General features: G+C 34.5%; 1 protein-coding gene across 12 annotated transcripts in view; it reads right to left on the reverse strand.

Moving 5' to 3' along the window:
• Positions 1–20,212, reverse strand: part of FOCAD (focadhesin) — a 313,151-nt gene that overhangs the window by 165,125 nt on the left and 127,814 nt on the right. For all 12 annotated transcript variants that reach the window (XM_009456376.5, XM_063787945.1, XM_063787943.1 and 9 more), the window contains 4 exons: positions 11,619–11,723; positions 11,094–11,195; positions 10,448–10,578; positions 8,408–8,534 (listed from right to left, as the gene is read on the reverse strand). In XM_009456376.5, coding sequence (XP_009454651.2) covers positions 8,408–8,534; positions 10,448–10,578; positions 11,094–11,195; positions 11,619–11,723 — 465 coding nt within the window. The remainder of the gene's footprint in view (positions 1–8,407; positions 8,535–10,447; positions 10,579–11,093; positions 11,196–11,618; positions 11,724–20,212) is intronic.

A 20,212-nucleotide genomic window follows, 5' to 3' on the forward strand; every position in this document is an offset into this window, starting at 1 on the left:
AATACATTTAGTGTACTTAACACCATGTTTCCCCTACCAGACTGTGAGCTCCTAGAAGGCCAAAAATGTCTCATAAATCTTTATATGCAGAAAGCCTTGCACAGCCTGGCTCAAGTTTTCAATATTTTTATTTTAAGGTTAACACATTTTGTGTCCTACCTACAGAAATCTCTACCTCATGTTTGTTGTTGCAACAGACAGGGTTTGAAAGAGAAGCTGTGCCAATGTACTTTCCCTTGCTCTCCTCACCACCTCTTCCTACCAGAGAATGAATAAATGATAACTGGCCTGAACACTGCTGAAAGGCTGCCAACCATTCTATTTGAACATCTTTGGGAACAGACAATAACCTTTACGAGATTATGATATCAAGAGGATCCCTTGTATACTTAAACCACAAACCCAAATACCTCTAGAACAACACAATGACAACTTCATCTTCTTTTAAAAGAAAAGGCTGTCCATAAAAAAAACACAGAATAATTGCTTTAAAACTACAGATTTAAATAAGATCCCTAGTCAATAAAATGAATTTCAAAAACATCCTTTAAAGGTACTCATAGGCCAGGCATGAGATTATCATGCCTATAATCTCAGTACTTTGGGGGGCCAAGGTGAGAGGACTGCTTGAGCCAAGGAGTTCAAGACAACCAGCCTGGTCAACATAGTGAGACTCTGTCTCTACAAAAAATTTAAGTTAGCCAAATATAGTGGCATGCACCTGTAGTCCCAGCTACTCAGGAGTCTAAGGTGGGAGGATCCCTTGCACCCAGAGATAAAGGCTGCTGTGGACCATGACCACACCACTGCACTCCAGCCTGGGCATCAGAGCAAGACCCCATCTCGATAAACAAATAAGAGAGAAAAATGGGAAGCAACTTAAATATTCAATCAAAAATGAATCATTGATTACTAGTATTTTCATTCAATGGAAAGTAAGCCATTAAAATATGTCGCTACATCAAAAATCTTTCTAGCAAAATGTAAACGAATTAGAGAACACAGAAACTCTGTGAAATAATGAATAAAGAAAATATAATGAAAAGGGATATGAAAAAATGAAAACAGCTTTGTGAGAGAATAATAAGTGATACTACTTTTTTTCATTACCCAAAGTAAATGTGATGCTTTAAAAACCTAACATCTTTGGAAATGGGATAAAAACACTTCAACACACCTTTAATATAAAGTATAATATGCAATCAGTAAAACACTAAAAATTAATATATTTTAGCTCAAAACATCTTTTTCATTAAGACCTTTAGGCAAAGTCTTAATAATGCAAAACCTTATACATTAAACAATCGCAAAGGAAATGGAGAAGGACAGAAAAAAAGTCCAAATATCATTCTCAAAAAAAGTTTTCTCCAATAACCCAACATGACAAGGTAAAGTGAACACAAACACAACCACCAAAAACACATAATAACAGCAAGTGAATTTTATCTTAATAAAAACTGTATTAAGACAGACCTAGGTTTGAGTCCTGACTACTACATTTTAGTTGTATGAATTTGGGCAATTATTCAACTTTTGTCAACCTCTCAGAAGAAAACGGTACCTGTCACAATTGGGGTTTTCTTCAATTGTAAGAATTAAATGAGATAATAAATATAATGACTTTATTATATATATGCTGTTAACTATATAGAAAGTACTCAGTAAATCAAGAGATGCTTACTACTGCTGCTACAAATATTATTAAAACATTAGCAGTTTTCCAGCTGAAAGCATTTATGCTAATTTCATATAAAAACAAAGAAAATGTTACATGTGAACAAAGTAGCAAAGAAGAGCATGATATATGTTCATCTGATCTCTCCTATGGTTTGATAAGCTCTCTTTGTAGTGAAAGGCCCACAAACCAAGCTCGTGCTTTCCAGTATCTCTTACTTAGAGGCATCAGGACAGAATTCTTTTATTCATCATTTACATTTTTTTATTGTTAAAAGCAATGAAGAAAATATTCAAAGGATCTGAATAGACATTTCTCCAAAAAGGTAACAGAAGTGGCCAAAAATAATAGGAAAAGATGCTCAATATTAGTCATCGGGGAAATGCAAATGAAAACTACATGGGATATCACTTCACACTCATGAGGATGGCTATAGTTTGAAAAAAAACAGATAAAAAAAAGTGTTGGTATTAACATCACTGATCATCAGAGAAATGCAAATCAAAACCACAAGTTTATACTATCTCATGCCAGTCAGGATGGCAATTATTAAAAGGTCAAGAAATAACAGATGCTGGTAAAGTTGTGGAGAAATAGGAACACTTTTACACTGTTGGTGGAAATGTAAATTAGTTCAACAATTGTGGAAGGTGCAGTTTTTCCTCAAAGATCTAGATCTAGAAATACCATCTGACCCAGCAATTTCATTACTGGGTATATACCCAAAATAATATAAATCATTCTATTACAAAGACACATGCGCACGTATATTCATGGCAGCACTATTCACAATAGCAAAGACATGGAATCAATCCCAAATGCCCATCAATGATAGACCAGATCAAGAAAATGTGGTACATATACACCATGGAATACTATGCAGCCATAAAAAGGAATGAGAGCATGTCCTTTGCAGGAACATGGACGGAGCTGGAAGTCATTATCCTCGGCAAACTAACGCAGGAACAGAAAACCAAATACCGCATGTTCTCAATTATAAGTGGGATTTGAACAATGAGAACACATGGACACAGGGAGGGGAACAACACATACCAAGAACTGTCAGGGGAGGGGCTGCGGGGAGAGAGAGCATTAGGAAAAATAGCTAATGCCTGCTGGGATTAACACCTAGGTGATGGTTTGATAGGTGCAGCAAACCACCATGGCACACGTTTACCTATGTAACACACCTGCATATCCTGCACATGTACCCCAGAACTTAAAATAAAAATCAAAATTTTTAAAAATAAAATCACTTTCTTGGAAAAAAAAGTGTTGGTGAGGATGAGCAGAAATTAGAACCTTCTTACAATGCTGGTGCAAATGTAAAATTGCACAACCACTATGGAAAATAGTCTGGCAGTTCCTCAAATGGTTAAACAGTGAGTTACTATATGACCCACCAATCCCACTCCTAGAGATCTACCTACCAAAATGAAAACATGTATACACACAAAAACTTGTAAACAAATGTTCATAGCAGCATTATTCAAAATAGCCAAAAATAGAAACCATCCCAATGTCCATCAATTTCTAAATATATATTCTATTGTTTATGTTTGAGATTTACAACACGATGTCATGGAATACAAAGAGAGAGTAAAATGACTATGACAGTGGAGCAAACTAATATATCTATCATCTTACATAGTTACTTTTTTTGTGACAAGAATAGTTAAAATCTATTTTTTCTCTCTTTTTTTGTTTTTTTCTTGAGACAGGGTCTTGCTCTTTCATCCAGGCTGGAATGCAGTGGCGCAATCATGGCTCACTGCAGCCTCAATCTTCCTACCTCAGCCTCCTGAGTGCTGGGACAACAGGTGTGTGCCACCATGCCCAGCTAATTTTTCATATTTTTATAGAGACAAGATTTGCCATGATTCCCAGGCTAGCCTCAAACTCTTGGTTTCAAGCCATCTGCCCACCTTGGCCTCCCAAAGTGCTGGGATTACAGGTGTGAACCAACACGCCCAGCCAAAATCTACTTATTTAATAAAAATCTTTAACAAAATAAAATTTTATTAACCTTGGGCCTCATGTTTTACATTCGATATCTAAACCTGTTCATACATACCTTCCATTTTGTATCCTTTAACATACATCTCCTATTTCCTCTTCCCTCTCACTGCTGTGGTAAACACTGTTTTATTCTATATCTCTGTGTATCGGAGCTCTTTCTTTATTTTTAGATTCCACATACAGGAGAGATTATGCAATATTTTTCTTTCTGTGTCTGTCTTATTTCACTTATCACAATGTCATCTAGGTTCATCTACGTTGTCCCAAATGGCAGGATCTCCTTTTTTAAGGGGGAATAATATTGCATGGTGTGTATACATACATACATACATACACACACACACACACGCCACAATTTTCTTTATCCATTTGTCTGTTAGTGGCAAATGTCCATCATTTGATAAGTGGATAAATAAAATGTGGTAGAGCCAAACAGAATAATATTCAACAATAAAAAGAAATACAGTACTGACATGCTGTAACATCGATGAACCTTGAAAATATGTTAAGTGAAAGAAGCTAGTTACAAAAGACAACACATCATATGATTTTGTTTATAAGAAATGTCCAGAATAAGTAAATCCACAGAGACAGAAAGTAGACTCATGGTTGCCTAGGACTAGGAGAAATGTGGAATATGGAGATTAGGGGGTAACATCTAAACGGTATGGAGTTTTGTGGGGAGTTAAAAGTGTCCTAAAATTGATTGTGACGATGGTGGCATAACTCTCTGAATATACTTAAACTCATTAAATTATATACATTAAATGAATGAATTGTATGCTTTGTGAATTATATCTCAATAAAATTGCTTTTTAAAAAAGATTATTTCTTATTGGAGCCATTATTCTGTATTAAGACAGAAAGAAGTAAGAAAATTAAGGCAAATGATGGTGGCTGGGATAAAAAGTGACGAGAAAGCTCAATGGAAAAGATATGAAAAAGAATGCAGGAATATTAATTATTTTCCTTTGAAAATGACAAACTCATAGCGTAATGATAAATAAAACTACTACTTTCAATGCCCACATTTTTCAAAGGAAACAAGCCCGGGAGTAACCAAAGAGCATGAGACTTGGGAAGAGTCTTGAGACTACTTTTGTGAGCCATGTATTAAATTGCCAGAGGCTCTGTTTCTTCAATATAAAATGAAGTCCTACAACCCCTATATCATAAAATGTCCAAATTCACACTAGGTACTTATATTAATTAGGGTTCTCTAGAGGGACAGAATAGGAAAGATGTATGTATGAAGGGAAGTTTATTAACGAGTCTTGACTCACACGATCACAAGGTGAAGCCCCACAATAGGCCATATGCAAACTAAGGAGCAAGGAAGCCAGTCTGAGTCCCAAAACCTCAAAAGTAGGGAAGCCGACAGTGTAGCCTTCATCCGTGGCCAAAAGACTGAGGGCTCCTGGAAAACCACTGGTTTAAGTCCAAGAGCTCAAAAGCTGAAGAACTTGGAGTCTGATGTTCGAGGGCAGGAAGCATCCAGCATGGGAGAAAGATGAAGACTGGAAGACTCAGCAAGTCAAGTCCTTCCAACTTCTTCTGCCGGCTTTACTCTAGTCACGCTGGCAGCTGAATAAATGGTACACTCCCAGTTTGAGGGTGGGCCTGCCTCTCCCAGTCCACTGACTCAAATGTTAATCTCTTTTGGCAAAACCCTCAGAGATGCACCCAAGAACAATACTCTGCATCCTTCAATCCAATCAAGTTGACACTCAATATTAACAATTACAGAACCCAAGAAATAGTAGCTGTAATTTTTTAAAAGCAATTCAGCCCTAAAAACAAACTTGTAAATTCCCAAATCAATACATCAACAGCATTAAGGAAGGGACAAATTTCTCTTTACCAATTCCAGACAGCCAGACTAAATTCTTGCCTTTATGGTCAGCCAAGATTCCTACAACCTTCCCTCTCTATTGTTTGTTCAGCAAAGTAGCACTAAAGAAACCCATATTGAAAACACAATCTTTACCTTGAAAGAGTTGGAAGGTAGATAGAATCCACTCTTTTAATCTTTGATTGATGTCTAGGATAAATAATTAAGCAGCAATAATTCTAAACTTAATCTGATGCAAGCAAAGACAAAAGAATTTCATGATTATAACTTTCAAGATGAAAGAGTTCATTTTCAAACCTAAGGGTGAAAAAAGCACTACTTATTTTACAAAGGCAAAGTTGGGAAAGCCCTGCAAAATCCAATTCTGGGTACTTTTCCAACTAAGGTATTTTCTTAAAGATAGAGTTATTCAATTTATTCTCTTATCTTTATTAATTTGTTTTATTTTTACCAAATTAGGCTGTCTTTCTATATACCTAATTATATTTGATAGTCAAGGATCTAAAGAGTAACAGATAGACAAATCATTACCAAATGCCACCAGGAAATGGATTTACAACTATGCTGAATGTTTTCCTTCTTGAAACCTTGACTACATCACGCTTCACACATGATATCAATTAAAAAACAAAATAACTGGCTTCACAGAATGCAAGCTGACCTCTGTGAATAGCACTCTGGACACAAAACAAAAGATGAGCCCCCAGTTAGTAAATGTGGCCTGGCAAGAGCTGGTGAATACCAAGTATACTTTATGACTGTAACACACATCACAGGACATAGCAGCAGCTTCACAAACAATGAACACACACACACACACACACACACACACGCAAAGCTTGAAAAGCCTTAAACAAAACAGAAAGATATATTACTACCATCATCAAGCCTCAAAGGAAAATAGATTACATCTACTTATTTAAACACACAGCTATTCATTACCAAACATTAAAAAAAAATTATCACCAAAATTAATAGTAATGCAGTCATTTTCAACAAATTCCACAATTCTGGACATTGGTAATATCTATAAAGAAAACTGGTATATAACACTTAGTAAGCATCAATAAAAGTTTGCTTTAGTAAGCATCGATAAAATAATTTACTTTCTAGACAAGAATGAACAGATGAAAAACAAGAGGTAAGAAAATAAGCATTCTTTTTCTAATAAAATGAACTTAACTAATTAGTGGTAGTGCTTTATTATTAATACCTATGTGAGCAGATATTACACTAGGTCTTTTTTGTGTATAATCTTATTTTATCCTCATTTGAAGGAACAAAGTTTCAGAGAAGCTAACTAAATTAGTCAAAGGACACATAGAACAACTGATATATATTATGTATACTAGTGCCTAAAAATTTATCTTCAGTACTAACCACAGTTAATGATGATGTCTTAGAGAAACGGAATGAGGAAAGTCAGTGCCAAACTCAGGGTATTTCTTATGAATTAATAAGCATTGATAAACTGTACATCCTTATAGTAACAGGAGGGGATGGGCAGAGAAAACAATGGAATCATAAAAGCAATAAGGCTAAATTACTATTTATTATAAGAAAAAATGTTAATTTCAGAAATTAGTTGATGCCTGTTAGGAAAAAATAATGAAAAGGAAATACAACAAAACAGTAAAAATGGTCACCTTTTGGTGGTGAAAGTTTAGAATTCTTTCTTCTCTCAAAACTGGTTTAAAAATAGATTTCAGGATTACTTATTATGAAAGTAATATAACTATTAAAGAGATATTTCCCAATCTCAGATGACTGACAGAAGCAGTAAAATCAAATGTCCTTGGGCATGTGTGGTATTCTCCTGCTATAATAGCCCCTTGCCATTAAGTTCTAACAACTTTGCCAAATATTGGGCACATGATGTGAATGCATTGTCCTTACCACACATCAGTTTTTAAACAGTAATGATGTTCACTGCCTGCTGAAATGAGTGTCCACCAAAAATAATAGAAGTGTATTCTCATACCAAGATCCGGCGTAAATATCTAACCTCTCTCTGGGGTCTATCTTCCTCATCTGTAAAATGGTGTTAATCCCTATACTGCAGAGTTGTTAAGAAAAATACATAAAAAGTGCTTAGCCCAAGGACACGAGCATAACGCTCAATATGGCTGTCACTTATATTATCATATCATTATATTCATTACTATCATTATCAACCATAACTGACCATAACCTTAAGGTGGGAGAATTCTACTTAGTCTCATTCACTAAAAAACTACAATTGGGTATATATGCTCACTAAGTCAAAACCTTTGGTTAGGTCAATGAATGATCTTTGGTGCAATTACCACATTTCTCTAAAACATTTCTCTAAAACAGTAGATTCTCTCTGCTGTGTTGTAATTCTGGGAACAGTCTGAAGTTCAGAAAATGATTTACAAGTTTAGTTCTAACATTTACCCACCCTACTCAATCTAATCACCAGGAATGAATGGTTCTTTCCCAATCTTTTAGCTATAAAAGTGCCACTGGCCCATGACAATTTCTTCACCTCAGCTGTTTCTAAAGCTCTCTAATCACAAAATTAAGAAGCAACTATATTCTAGAGTTCTCCTATAGGCATAACTTTCCCTTTTGTTTTAACAAAAATAAATAAGAAGAAAGAAAAATCTTAAGTCTGGTTTTCTTTGATCTCTAGAGAATGCCTACATGACTGGATGTTTCAAGATTCCCTTCTAGAAAGAACTTGTAAAGTAGGTCTTGCTTCACTTTTCCAAGAAAAAATTCACTGGGAATGAACACTCAGACTTCAGTTATTTGAATCTAATCTTACATTCTTGTACCCACTCTGCCTTATAAAAGATTTTCTTCAAAATTATCCAAAGCAATTTAAAAATGCCTACCTCAGCTTGACAGAGTGCATGAAGACCCTGTAATACCAAGGCTGCTGGAGTAGCTTGATCAGGCTTGGTGCATTCATTCAACACTTGAGAAATAGCTGCCAACATATCTGCACCATGTTGATACGGCCTACAAGAAATGAAAGTTTAAAAGCAAAATTAATGCTAAAGTGCAGTTATCACTCCCAGATCTTTTGCCTAAACAAAAAGCATCCATCATTTTCTATACTCTTGTGCCACTAAATGGTGACCCTCAAATATTAACACCATGTTTTTTCTTCAAAAATGTGCATCATGATCATTTTCTGCTATAATTTTGTGCTCATTTTTATATAGAAATAACCCAAAAAGACACTTTTTAACAAATTTCATTCACTCTAAATCACAAATCCTATTGTCTGAATTGAGAAAAACTCAAGGCTGTAATAATGGTAAAAAGAACTGAATTACCTAATTGAGATTAGTAAAGATAGAGCTATTCTTGCCTGATAGTATCAGATACTCATTACAAAAGCAGGAATTTGAAAACAGAAGATGATTTGTGGTAGTAGCAATACTAACTAGGGTGGTTACACCTATCATAATAATGATGATAAGGATAAAAATTATAAATACTATAACCGACTGAGCTCCTATCTCATGCCAGGCACTGTGCTAAATTCATTCACTCATCCTCCTCCCCTTCCTCTCCTTTCTAATCCACATATATTGTGCTATCCCCAGAATACCATTAATTTCATAGTTATGCAAGTCTATTCCCTGAATTCCTTGTTTCCTTTCAATAATATCTTTTCTTTTATTAACAAAATGTAAATTGATGAAATTGCCTTTCAGAAATCTATTGTTTCACTGTCCCACAAGTGGAAATAATTTTCCAAAATGAAAAAATTTGACAGATCTGGAGGTAGTAACTGAAAGGAATACTAAATAAGTTAGCAGTAGACTGACCTGGTCTGATATTCAGTCTATCCTGAGCCTCAGCTTTAATTATATAGAATAAGAATGTCAGCCAATAACTTTTATCTCTGAATTTTTTTCCATGCCAATAGCTCAGTAAAATTCAAACTCCCAATTCTTGGGTTACACACATGTAACTCCTTTTTTTTTTTTTTTTTTTTAGTAACTTTTACATTGAGGTCATTTTTGTGTTGCTAAAAGATGGAAGCTTAGAAAAGAGGTAAAAATGCTAGGGCTTAGCTTCTGTATATTCTGATCCAAATTTTACTTGAAACAGGAATCATCCATGTTATCAGCATCTGGGCCAACCCACTGCACAGCTTCAGAGAGTAGCATTCACACTGCTGTCATTAACAAAATTGAGAATGACGTTACCAGGAATTCAACGCAGTGGCTGATCAACAAATGAAACTGCAGGACTACAGTTTCAAATGCATCAAGTCTATTTCTTCTGTAAACATTTTTATCTTACCACATGCAAGAAAAAAAATTTGGATATGGTAGAGCTTGACTTGTATTATTTCAGTCTTGTCACCTCCACCCTGTTTATTAATCCATAATCTAGAACAGCAGAGTCATCTTCCTAATTTCTTTATGTTTTCCTAAAAGCTTACAGCATACATAAAAATTCATCATCATTTTCTTCCTTGTTATAATTACAAATAATTCCATTTCCAAAAATAAGGTCTCCCCATTAAAACTACTTATCTCCCTACTTAAACAAAGGGAGAATATACGAAAGAATAGTTTATGACAAAAGTCTACTGTGTAGTTTTCAGGGATTCATATACAGAAAAATAGAAAACATAACATCACATGTTTTACTGCAATATTAAATTATTAATCAGAAAATGATATAAATATCCTACAAACCTAGATACAAGACTAGTTCTGAAAAGAAAAGACATACTTCTCAAAGCTATTGTTCAATATTATTACATTTTATAATCAGAAAACTTAAGTTAAAAAATTATTAGTACTTATATATCCTCTGCCTATCTTTTCTTGCCTCTTGCTTGCAATTAAAAAATTAAATACAAAATAATATATCATGATATACATTCCTAAGAGTTAATGACATCATACCTCTGCTTACATATATCTCTGATTGATGCTGCTTTTGCAATCAGTTTCTCCCATTGGACTTCCTTGCCCACCGAAAGAGAAGATACATCAGACACAGCCATGAAACGCTGCAGTTCAGGATAGACTCGGTCCTACGAAGGCAATTTTACAAAAAAGGTAGTTTCCCAACTTGAGTTGAATAATCATTATCTTCCTTTTACTCAGCATTTTCACCTCCAAATCCTCCATTTGCATTGCAAATTATACTGTAGTTCTTCTAATCAGCAGAGAAGATTGCCATAGTGATTACTGGGGATTTTCTTATACACCAATGTACTGTTGATTTCATAAAACAAGAAGAAAGTGGCTAAATCTCACCCTAATTACAAAGGCTCTAATCATTTATAACTATATTTCCATTACTTTCTCAAGCAAATGGAAAGATACATTTCAGAAATAAAGAAATGAGATTTTATATTCTCAATTTCTCTGAAAGTTAACTAACTGCATTACAAATGCATCACAATAAATCAAAACTTTTTCAATGCAATCACTGATGCCACTCATTAATACCACTAAACCAAAGCATTGCCATATATGACATAATTATTTTCCTTCAGTGAAAGGAACATATTTAATACTCATGCAAGTGTATATCTGAAATTACCTGCTTTTCCCACAAAGATGTCAGCAAGCGCAAAGTGACAGCTCTTAGTCGTGGTGTGGTTCCAAGTAGTTGTATTATTCGTAGAATTTGTCCTATACACACCTAGAAAATATTGAAGAAACTCTAGTTGCATAAACTTGAATGCAGACAACCTCGAGGTTACCAGAAGCATTTTTAAACCCCTTGTTATAAAATGAAGACTGAGAAGAAAGCTTGCTGCAATATTACCCACCTTCTTAGAGGATGAAAAATAGCGTTGGAAGGGCTAGATAACAATCCTGGGGACATAAGGACCTAATCTCAGAGAAGAGCCAAAGTGAAAACTTGGATACTAAGTAATTTAAAACAATTAATTATTAAATATTGTAATAAATACTTTTGTCTTTAGATATTACCTCCTAGCTCAACAAGAGAAGTAGTGATTATGGCAAAATTTAGGGCTTAAAATTTCATAATACCAAAAAGAATTCCATGTATTATTCATGACTCACTTTTTTCCCCAACTAAATTAATTAACATACTAACCTTGTGAACACCAAGCTTAGGTAAAGTATACAATATATCATTATATAATATAGGTTCCAGTGGTCTTCCCAATTTGAACATCAAAACTGGAATCAGATTTGGCACCTAAAATGAATTTTTAAAATATATTAAATATGCCTTGTTACAAAAAAGTAATATATAATGGAATATTTATCTCTTTTTTTCCAGAGGAATAATATGAATATGAATGAATTGGAAGACTTAGAATATATCAGTTAGCTATTACTTGCTAATGATAATTTCATAGTATCACTAGTATTCTACCACTTATAATTAGCTGCCAAACACCAATCGAAAAGTGCTTTTATTGAATAACTATAACATCACTTCTGAGAAATACAATAGTAGTTAAGATACACCCTGCCTTGCCAAGCATGGTGGCTCACACCTGTAATCCCAGCACTTTGAGAACGCAAGGCAGGAGGATTGCTTCAGTCCAAGAGTTCAAGACCAGCCTGGGCAACACAGGAAGACCCTGTCTCTACAAAAAACTTTTAAATTAACTGGGCATGATAGTGCACACCTGTAGCCTCAGCTACTTGGGAAGGTAAGGTGGGAGGATCACTTAACACTGGGAGCTCAACGTGGCAGTGAGCCATGATTGCACCATTGCACTCCAGCCTAGATAACAGAGCAAGACCCTGTCTCAAAAAAATAAAAAGATATATCCTGCCTCAAAGAAATGTAAAGTTCTAATGAACAGCCAACACTTAAGATATGTAAACAATAAAATTTCACATAATGAAACATTCAATTAGGTTACTCCAATAAGAAGTAACTGAAGTCAGTGTACTATAAAGGAGCCAATGGACAAAAATTTCCCTCTAAGTCCTCATTTCAATCTCTATGCATGACACAATAAAATGTGAAAAGAAATACATTCATGGATTAGAAGACATAACATTGTTAAGACATCATTATTTCCCAAATTGATCTTGAAATTAAATGCAATCTTTATCAAAATTCCAGCTGGCTTCTTTGCAAAAATTGAGAGGCTGATCATAAACGCATGTGTAAAAGCAAGGAACCCTAAATACCCTAAATAATCCTGAAAAAGAAAAACAAAGTTTGAAGACTCAAACTTCTCACTTCCAAATTTACCACAAAGCTAAAGTAATCAAAACAGTATGGTACTGGCATAAGATTAGAAAGACAAATCAATGAAATAGAAATCAGAGTCCAGAAATGAATACTTATATTTATAATCAATTGGTTTTTGACAAGGATCCCCAGAAAAAAACAATAAGGAAAGAAGAGTCTCTCGGAGGGATAGTGCTGGAATTCAACAACTGGATATCCACATGCAAAAGAATCAAGTTGGACCCCTTTCTCATACAACATGTAAAAATTAACTCAAAATGGATTTTAGAACTAAATGTACGAGCCAAAACTATAACACTCTTAAAGAAAATATAGGATTAAGTCTTTGTAACATTGGGGTAGACTAAGCTCTTAGACATGACAACAAAAGTACAAGCCACAAAAGGAAAAATGAATTTCATTAACGTAAAAATGCTTGTCCGTCAAAAGATACCATAAAGAAAGTGAAAGGACAATGTACAGAATGGGAAAGAATATTTGCAAACCATATAGCTAATAAGAGATTTGTACCCAGACTATATAAAGAACTCTTAAAACCCAATAATTTACCCAAAAAAAAGGTTTTAAAATAGGCAAAGGATCTGAATACACCTTTCTCCAAAGATGATAAACAAATGGCCAATACAGGAAAATATGCTCAATTTCATGAGACATGATGGAATGCAAATCAAAACCATGAGATACCACCTTACACATGATGCAAAAGCTATCATCAAAAGATGGACAATAACAAGTGTTGCCGAATATGTGAAGAAATTGGAACCCTTGTACACTGCTCGTGGTAATGTAAAGTAGTTCAGTCCCTTTGGAAAACATTCTGTCAATTTCTTAAATAGGTAAACATAGAATTACCATGTGATGTAGCAATTCTATTCCTAGTTATCTACTTAAGAAAAAAGAACACATATGTCCACACAAAATCTTGTAAATGAATTTTCAGAACAGCATTATTTACAATGGCCAAAAAGTGGAAACAACCCAATGTCCATCAACTGATGAATAAACAAAATACAGTATAACCATAAAATGGGATATTATTCAGCCATAAAAATAAATAAAGTACTGATACATGCTACAACATGGATGAACCTTGAAAACATTATGCTAAGAGAAAAAAAAGCCACAAAAGGCCTCATGTTATACGATCTCATTTATATGAGCAGAATGCCCAGAACAACCCAATGCCCATCAACTGACGAATAAATAAACAAAATACAGTATAACCACACAACAGGATATTATTCAGCCATAAAAATAAAGGAAGTACTGATACATGCTACAACATGGATGAACCTTGAAAACATGGTAAGAGAAAAAAACAGCCACAAAAGGCTGTATGTAGAGATAGAAGGTAGATTAGTGGTTGTCTAGGATGGAGGAAGTAAGAAGCAGGGGGTGGTCAGGGAGGGTGAAACAGGCAGTGACATCTTATGGGCATGGGGTTTCCTTCGGGGGTAATGAAATGTTCTCAAATTCGTTGTAGTAATGTTTACAAAACTCTGTAAATATAATAAAAGCCATTGAATTGTACACTTCAAATGGATGAATTATATGAGATGTAAATTATATTTTAATGGTTTTTTAAATTCAATTCAAAATTATTTGGTAAATATCTACTATAAGCAAAGCACTTACTTGATAGCACAAACTGTAATGCCAAAAAATTTTATTTGCCATATGCTATATTTCAAAAGTTTGTTGTCCAGCAGTCATTCCTCAGTATCTACAGGGACTGGTTCCAGGATGGTCAGACACACAGATACGCACACCCCATTCCATGGATAGCAAAATCCAGAAATGCTCAAGCATCTTATATAAAATGGTATAGGTATTTGTATACAACCTATGCACATCCTTCCATACACTTTAAATCATTTCTACACTACTTATAATGCCTAAAACAATGTAAATGCTATGTAAATAGTTGTTGTACTATATTGTTTATTCATATTATCTTTATTGCTAAATTCTTATTTTTATTTTCTTCCCCAAATATGCTCTGTCTGCAGCTGGTGAATCCACAGATGAAAAACCAGCTAATATCAAGGGCCCACTGTATTTGTTCATTTTCTCTATCTGTTCTATTCTTAGAAAGCCTGTTCCTTCTAACCTTCGAAGACATCTATTTTAATTCAATTTCAAAAAGGAAAAAATATCCTCTTAACTTTACCACCAAGACATTGACAATTAAACATTAATTCATTAATGACCCTGACCACGATATACCACAGCAGCATGTGGAGCTGTGCATATAATAGCTATGATCTCACAACAGACAGCCAAAATGTATGATGTTTTTAACAAGTGCAGAGACTTGATTGGAACAGGAATTCTATCACTCTCACTTTCGGCAAATGAAAGGAGACAAATTTTTGAACTGACTTTTCAGTTCCCATTTTAATTAAAAACAGAAGGTTATCTTAAATTGGCTTACAGTGATCTCAACGCATTATCCCCTTCTAGAAAGATTTCTACCAAGACACAATGACAGATTCTTAGTTTTTAGAAGGGCAATGAGTATATTTAGTGACATTTTATAAACTAGTGTATTTAGTTGTGTGACTTTTAAACAAATGCTATAATTATACTGTCAGGGGAGAAATAAAGTACTGTATTTATGTCTAAGAGTACACAGTTCCTTTATGAGACTTGGCCCTAAAAAAAGCACGTAAGGGTGTGTCTTTTCCTCTGGCCAGTTCAGAAATAAAAAAAGAAGGAAATGTTTACAGTAAATAATCCTAGACTTAATACAGTTCTCAAGGCATAATAGCCCAAATTAAGTCCCCAATTAAATGGAAAAAATAAAACAGGGACTGTTTCACTAGGAAAACACAGATATAGATAGACATCTGTGGAAAATAATTTTGCATAAAAGACGGACTAATTTTTTATTATTATTAATTATTTCCTTGTGAATATGTATTTACTTGAGATGTAATTACCAGCTCTTGATCCTCCTAATCTTGAATCTTATACCACCCTTCAGAGGCTGAAAATACAATGAATGCTCAGATTTCGCCTTTAATATAAAAGAAGCTGGTAAGTGTCCTATAATTGACTGTGTCAAGATCTGGCTTCATATAACTCAATGCTTTCTCTTCCCTCCTACAGAGTTTAAGTTCCTTGATAAACAAATTAATTTATAATCATGGGACTGTTAAGGGAGCCCCTATAAGACTATGACTAGATTTCTCAGCAGAAATCTTGCCAGCAAGAAGGGAGTGAAATAATATATTCAAAGTGCTGAAAGGAGTGGGCAGGGGTGGGTGGGTAGGTACTGCCAACCAAGATACTGGATACTATATCTGGTAAAACTATCCTTCAAAAACGAAGGAGAGGCCGGGTGCAGTGGCTCGTGCCTGTAATCCCAACACTTTGGGAGGCCGAGGTGTTAGGATCACCTGAGATCAGGAGTTCGAGACCAGTTGGGCCAACATGGTGAAACCCCACCTATACTAAAAAAAAAAAAAAAATACAAAAATTAGCTGGGTATGGTGGTGCATGCCTGTAATCTCAGCTACTTAGGAGGCTGAGGCATGAGAATTGCTTGAACCAGGAGGCAGAGGGTGCAGCAAGCTGAAGTTGTGCCACTGCACTCCAGCCTGGGAGACAAAGCGAGACTGTCTCAAAAAAAAAAAAAAAACCAAAGAGAAGTAATGATATTTCCAGATAAACAAAAGCTGAGAGAGTTCATCACCACTAAACGTGCCTTACAAAAAATACTAAAAGTAGTCCTGCAAGGTGAAACAGGACTCCAGACAGAAACATGAGAGCATATGGAAATATAAAGTTTACTGGTAATACCTAAACAAAGAATCCTATAATATTGTAACAGTGGTGCGTGAATCACTTTTAATTCTGGTATAGGGTTTAGAAGGCAAAAGTATAAATAACTAAAAAAACCATGTAAATGGATGAACTTTATTAAAAAGATGTAATTTGTGACATTGGTAACATAAAAAGGAGGGAGAAGTAAAAGAGTAGTTTATGTATGTGATTGAAGTTTATGTAACTTGTTATCAGCTTAAAATATTGTTAGATATTGATGTAAGTCCCATGGCAACCATAAAAAAAATACACATAGAACATGCACAAAAGAAAATGAGTGGCTGGGTACAGTAGCTCATGCCTGTAATCTCAGTACTTTGGGAGGCCGAAGGTGGATGGATCACTTGAGGGCAGGAGTTCAAGACCAGCCTGGTCAACATAGTGAAATCCCATCTCTACTAAAAACACAGAAATTAGCTGGGCATTGGTGGCACATATATGTAATCCCAGCTACTTGGGAGGCTGAGGCAGGAGAATCACTTGAACCTGGGAGGCGGAAGTTCCAGTGAGCCAAGATCGTGCCACTATACTCCAGCCTGGGCGACAGAGTGAGACTTCGTCTCAGAAAAAAAAAAAAGAAAAAAGAAAAGAAAATGAGTGATGAATCAAAGTGTCACTATCAAATCAATGAAACATAAAAGAAGGCAGCAAGAGAAGAAACAAGGGACCAAAAAAATGCTATAAGACAGACAAAAGCAATTAACAAAATGGCAATAGTAAGTCCTTTCCTACCACTAAGTACTTTCAATGTAAATGGATTAAACTGCTCAATCAAAGGCATACAGTGGATTCTGAAAACCCAAACAAGATCCCACTATAATAACGTCTACAAAAGACTCACTTTAGATTTAAGGACACACACAGGCTGAAAGTGAAAAGATATTTAATACAAATGGTAACCAAAAGACAGCAAGGTTGTCCATATAAAAAATCGTCACAAGAGAGAAAGAAGGACATTATATAATGATAAATGGGTCAATTCACCAGGACAATACGATAATTATATATATGCAACCAACATCATAGCACCCAGATATATAAAGCAAACATTGACAGAACCAAAGGGGAAAATGGAAAGCAATACAGTAATAGTAGATGATTTCAATATCCTATTTTAAATAATGGATAGAACATCCAGACAGAAGATCAATAAGAAAACAGAGGACTTCAACAACACTGTAGACCAAATGGTCCTAACAAACTCACATTGAACGTTCTACCCAACAGCAACAGCATGTTCTCTCTCAGGTGCACACCGAACATTCTCTAGGATGGACCACATGTGAGATCACAAAACAAGTCTTAACAAATTTAAGACTGAAATCACACTAAGTACCCTTTCCAACCACAAATTAGAACCATAATGAGATGTCACCTCATACCTGGTGGGATTAACATTATTAAAAAAATCAGAAGTGTTGACAAGGATGTGAAGAAATTAGAAAATCTGTGCACTGTTGGTGGGAATGTAAAAAAGGTGTGGCCACTATGGGTAACAGCATGAAGGTTCCTCAAAAAAAATTTTTTTTAATCTACTCTATGATCGATCTTGAGGTTGTTTATGCAAAAGAACTGAAATCAGGATTTTGAGGACATATTCACATTCCCACATTCATTTCTGCTTTATTCATAATACTCAAGAGATGGAAACAACCTAAATGTCCATCCCAGGATGAATGGATAAACACAGTGTGGTATATGCATACAATGGAATATTATTTAGTCTTTAAAAAGAAAAATTCTATCATATACTACAACTTAGATGAACCTTGAGGACACAATGCTAAGTGAAATAAGCCACGGAAGGACGAATACTGCATTATTCCACTTATATGAAGTATCTAAAGTGGTCAAACTCTTAGAACAGAAAGTAGAATGGTGGTTGCCAGACAGTTGGGGAGGGAGAAGTGGGGAGCTACTGTTCAATGAGTATAGAGTTTCAGTCATGCAAAATAAAAAAAGTTCTAGAGATCCACCGTACAAAAATATTCATATACTTAACAATACTGTACAGTACAATTAGAATTTTTTAAGGTAGATTTCATGTTATGTGTTTACCATACACAAAAAATCCTGGGATTGTTTTTTAAGAGTCAGAAGATATCTTATCAACTTCATTTAGTTTAACAACTTTATTTTGCCGAAGATTAAACTGAGGCCCAAAAAGACCATAAAGTTAGATGATGGCAAAATGTGGATAGGAGTTTATGTCTCAGTTCACTCCTCCATTCTACCTTGGCAGAGTAACAGCAAAGATAAGATTCCAAGCCATCTATAACAGAAACAAAGAGCCATCATGCAAGTCTTCACCCCATAAATTGGACAAAACATAAAGAAAAAAACAAGCAGGAGAGACACAAACCAGCATCTCAGTGAAATCAAGCATATAAAAAACAGAGTACAAAAATTCAACTCTGGATTCAGAAAAAAACATACACGTTGGCAACACTTCATGAGGCTGCAAAAAAAGAGCATAATTTTTCAGACAGTTCTATAATGAAAATCATAAGTAGTGCTATCTACTTAAATTATGAGAAATAAAAAAGGGCTTTGTTACTATTCATCATGGTTAGAAGATGAGACAATATATAATGTTTATAACTATTCCTTTTTTAAAAAATATGATAGCTCATACTTTATTACTATATGAGATACATAGTAATAAATTAGTATAAATAGAAAAAGTTATCAGTGGAATGAAATAATTCAAGATATGATTAGCCAATGAAAGTGAGAGGCAAAACTCCAAAGCAGTGTCTGCTTTTAACTTTTCAGAGTCATGTTTTATAAAACTAGACCTGAATTACAAAAGTGTATTCTTAGTTCACATTTTACTCATAGCCTTAGATTCAACAAATGCTGACTCACTCATCTTTGCATAAGCCCTTGTCCTGAGGAAAAATTGATCTAAATTCTATATATACAAGTGTGTTTGCCATTTTTAAAAGAATGGTAAGATAATAGTGTGTATTCAGTTAAATTGAAAAGATAAAACATAAAATATAAGAATAAATATACTTGCATGATATATACAGAAACATAATTCCTTAATAATCTTAATATTGGAAAAGACTTTTAAAACTTATTCATTCTACAAAAAATGACATGATAAGTGATTAAGCTTTTGAACATTACTTAATTCTACCTTCCTCAATTACTTGACATTTTTACTTATGATGTTTATTATTTAAATAGTCCATTGGAAAGAAGTTTATTGACAGAAGTGCTAAAAAGGTAATTATTTCCTCCACTTATAAGGAATTTGCAGGCATGTAAGCAACATCACAAAAAAAGGTAAACAGTATAATCTTACTCTTCTAAGATTCAAATTATATTTATATACTAACATTATAATTAAAGAAGTATTCTACAGTCTTGAAGTTTAACCTTTAAGAGTCAAATAAGGTCAAGGAAAGAAATGTATCTAAACTAGCAAAGGCCCCAACCAGACAATCTTTCTATAGTGATATATCACTCTAGCCTTATTCCAATCCAGCTTGAGCATCTGATCTATAGTGATTCCTTGAATAACAACAGCTAGCATTTATTGAAGACTAACTATAACATTCTGTTAAGCACTTTGTAGAAAATCATGATTATCACCACATTTCAAACGAAAAACTGAAGCTTGTACTGAATTTCGG

Source organism: Pan troglodytes, chromosome 11 (genome assembly GCF_028858775.2).
Source record: "Pan troglodytes isolate AG18354 chromosome 11, NHGRI_mPanTro3-v2.0_pri, whole genome shotgun sequence".
In the NCBI taxonomy this organism is placed as follows: domain Eukaryota; kingdom Metazoa; phylum Chordata; class Mammalia; order Primates; family Hominidae; genus Pan; species Pan troglodytes.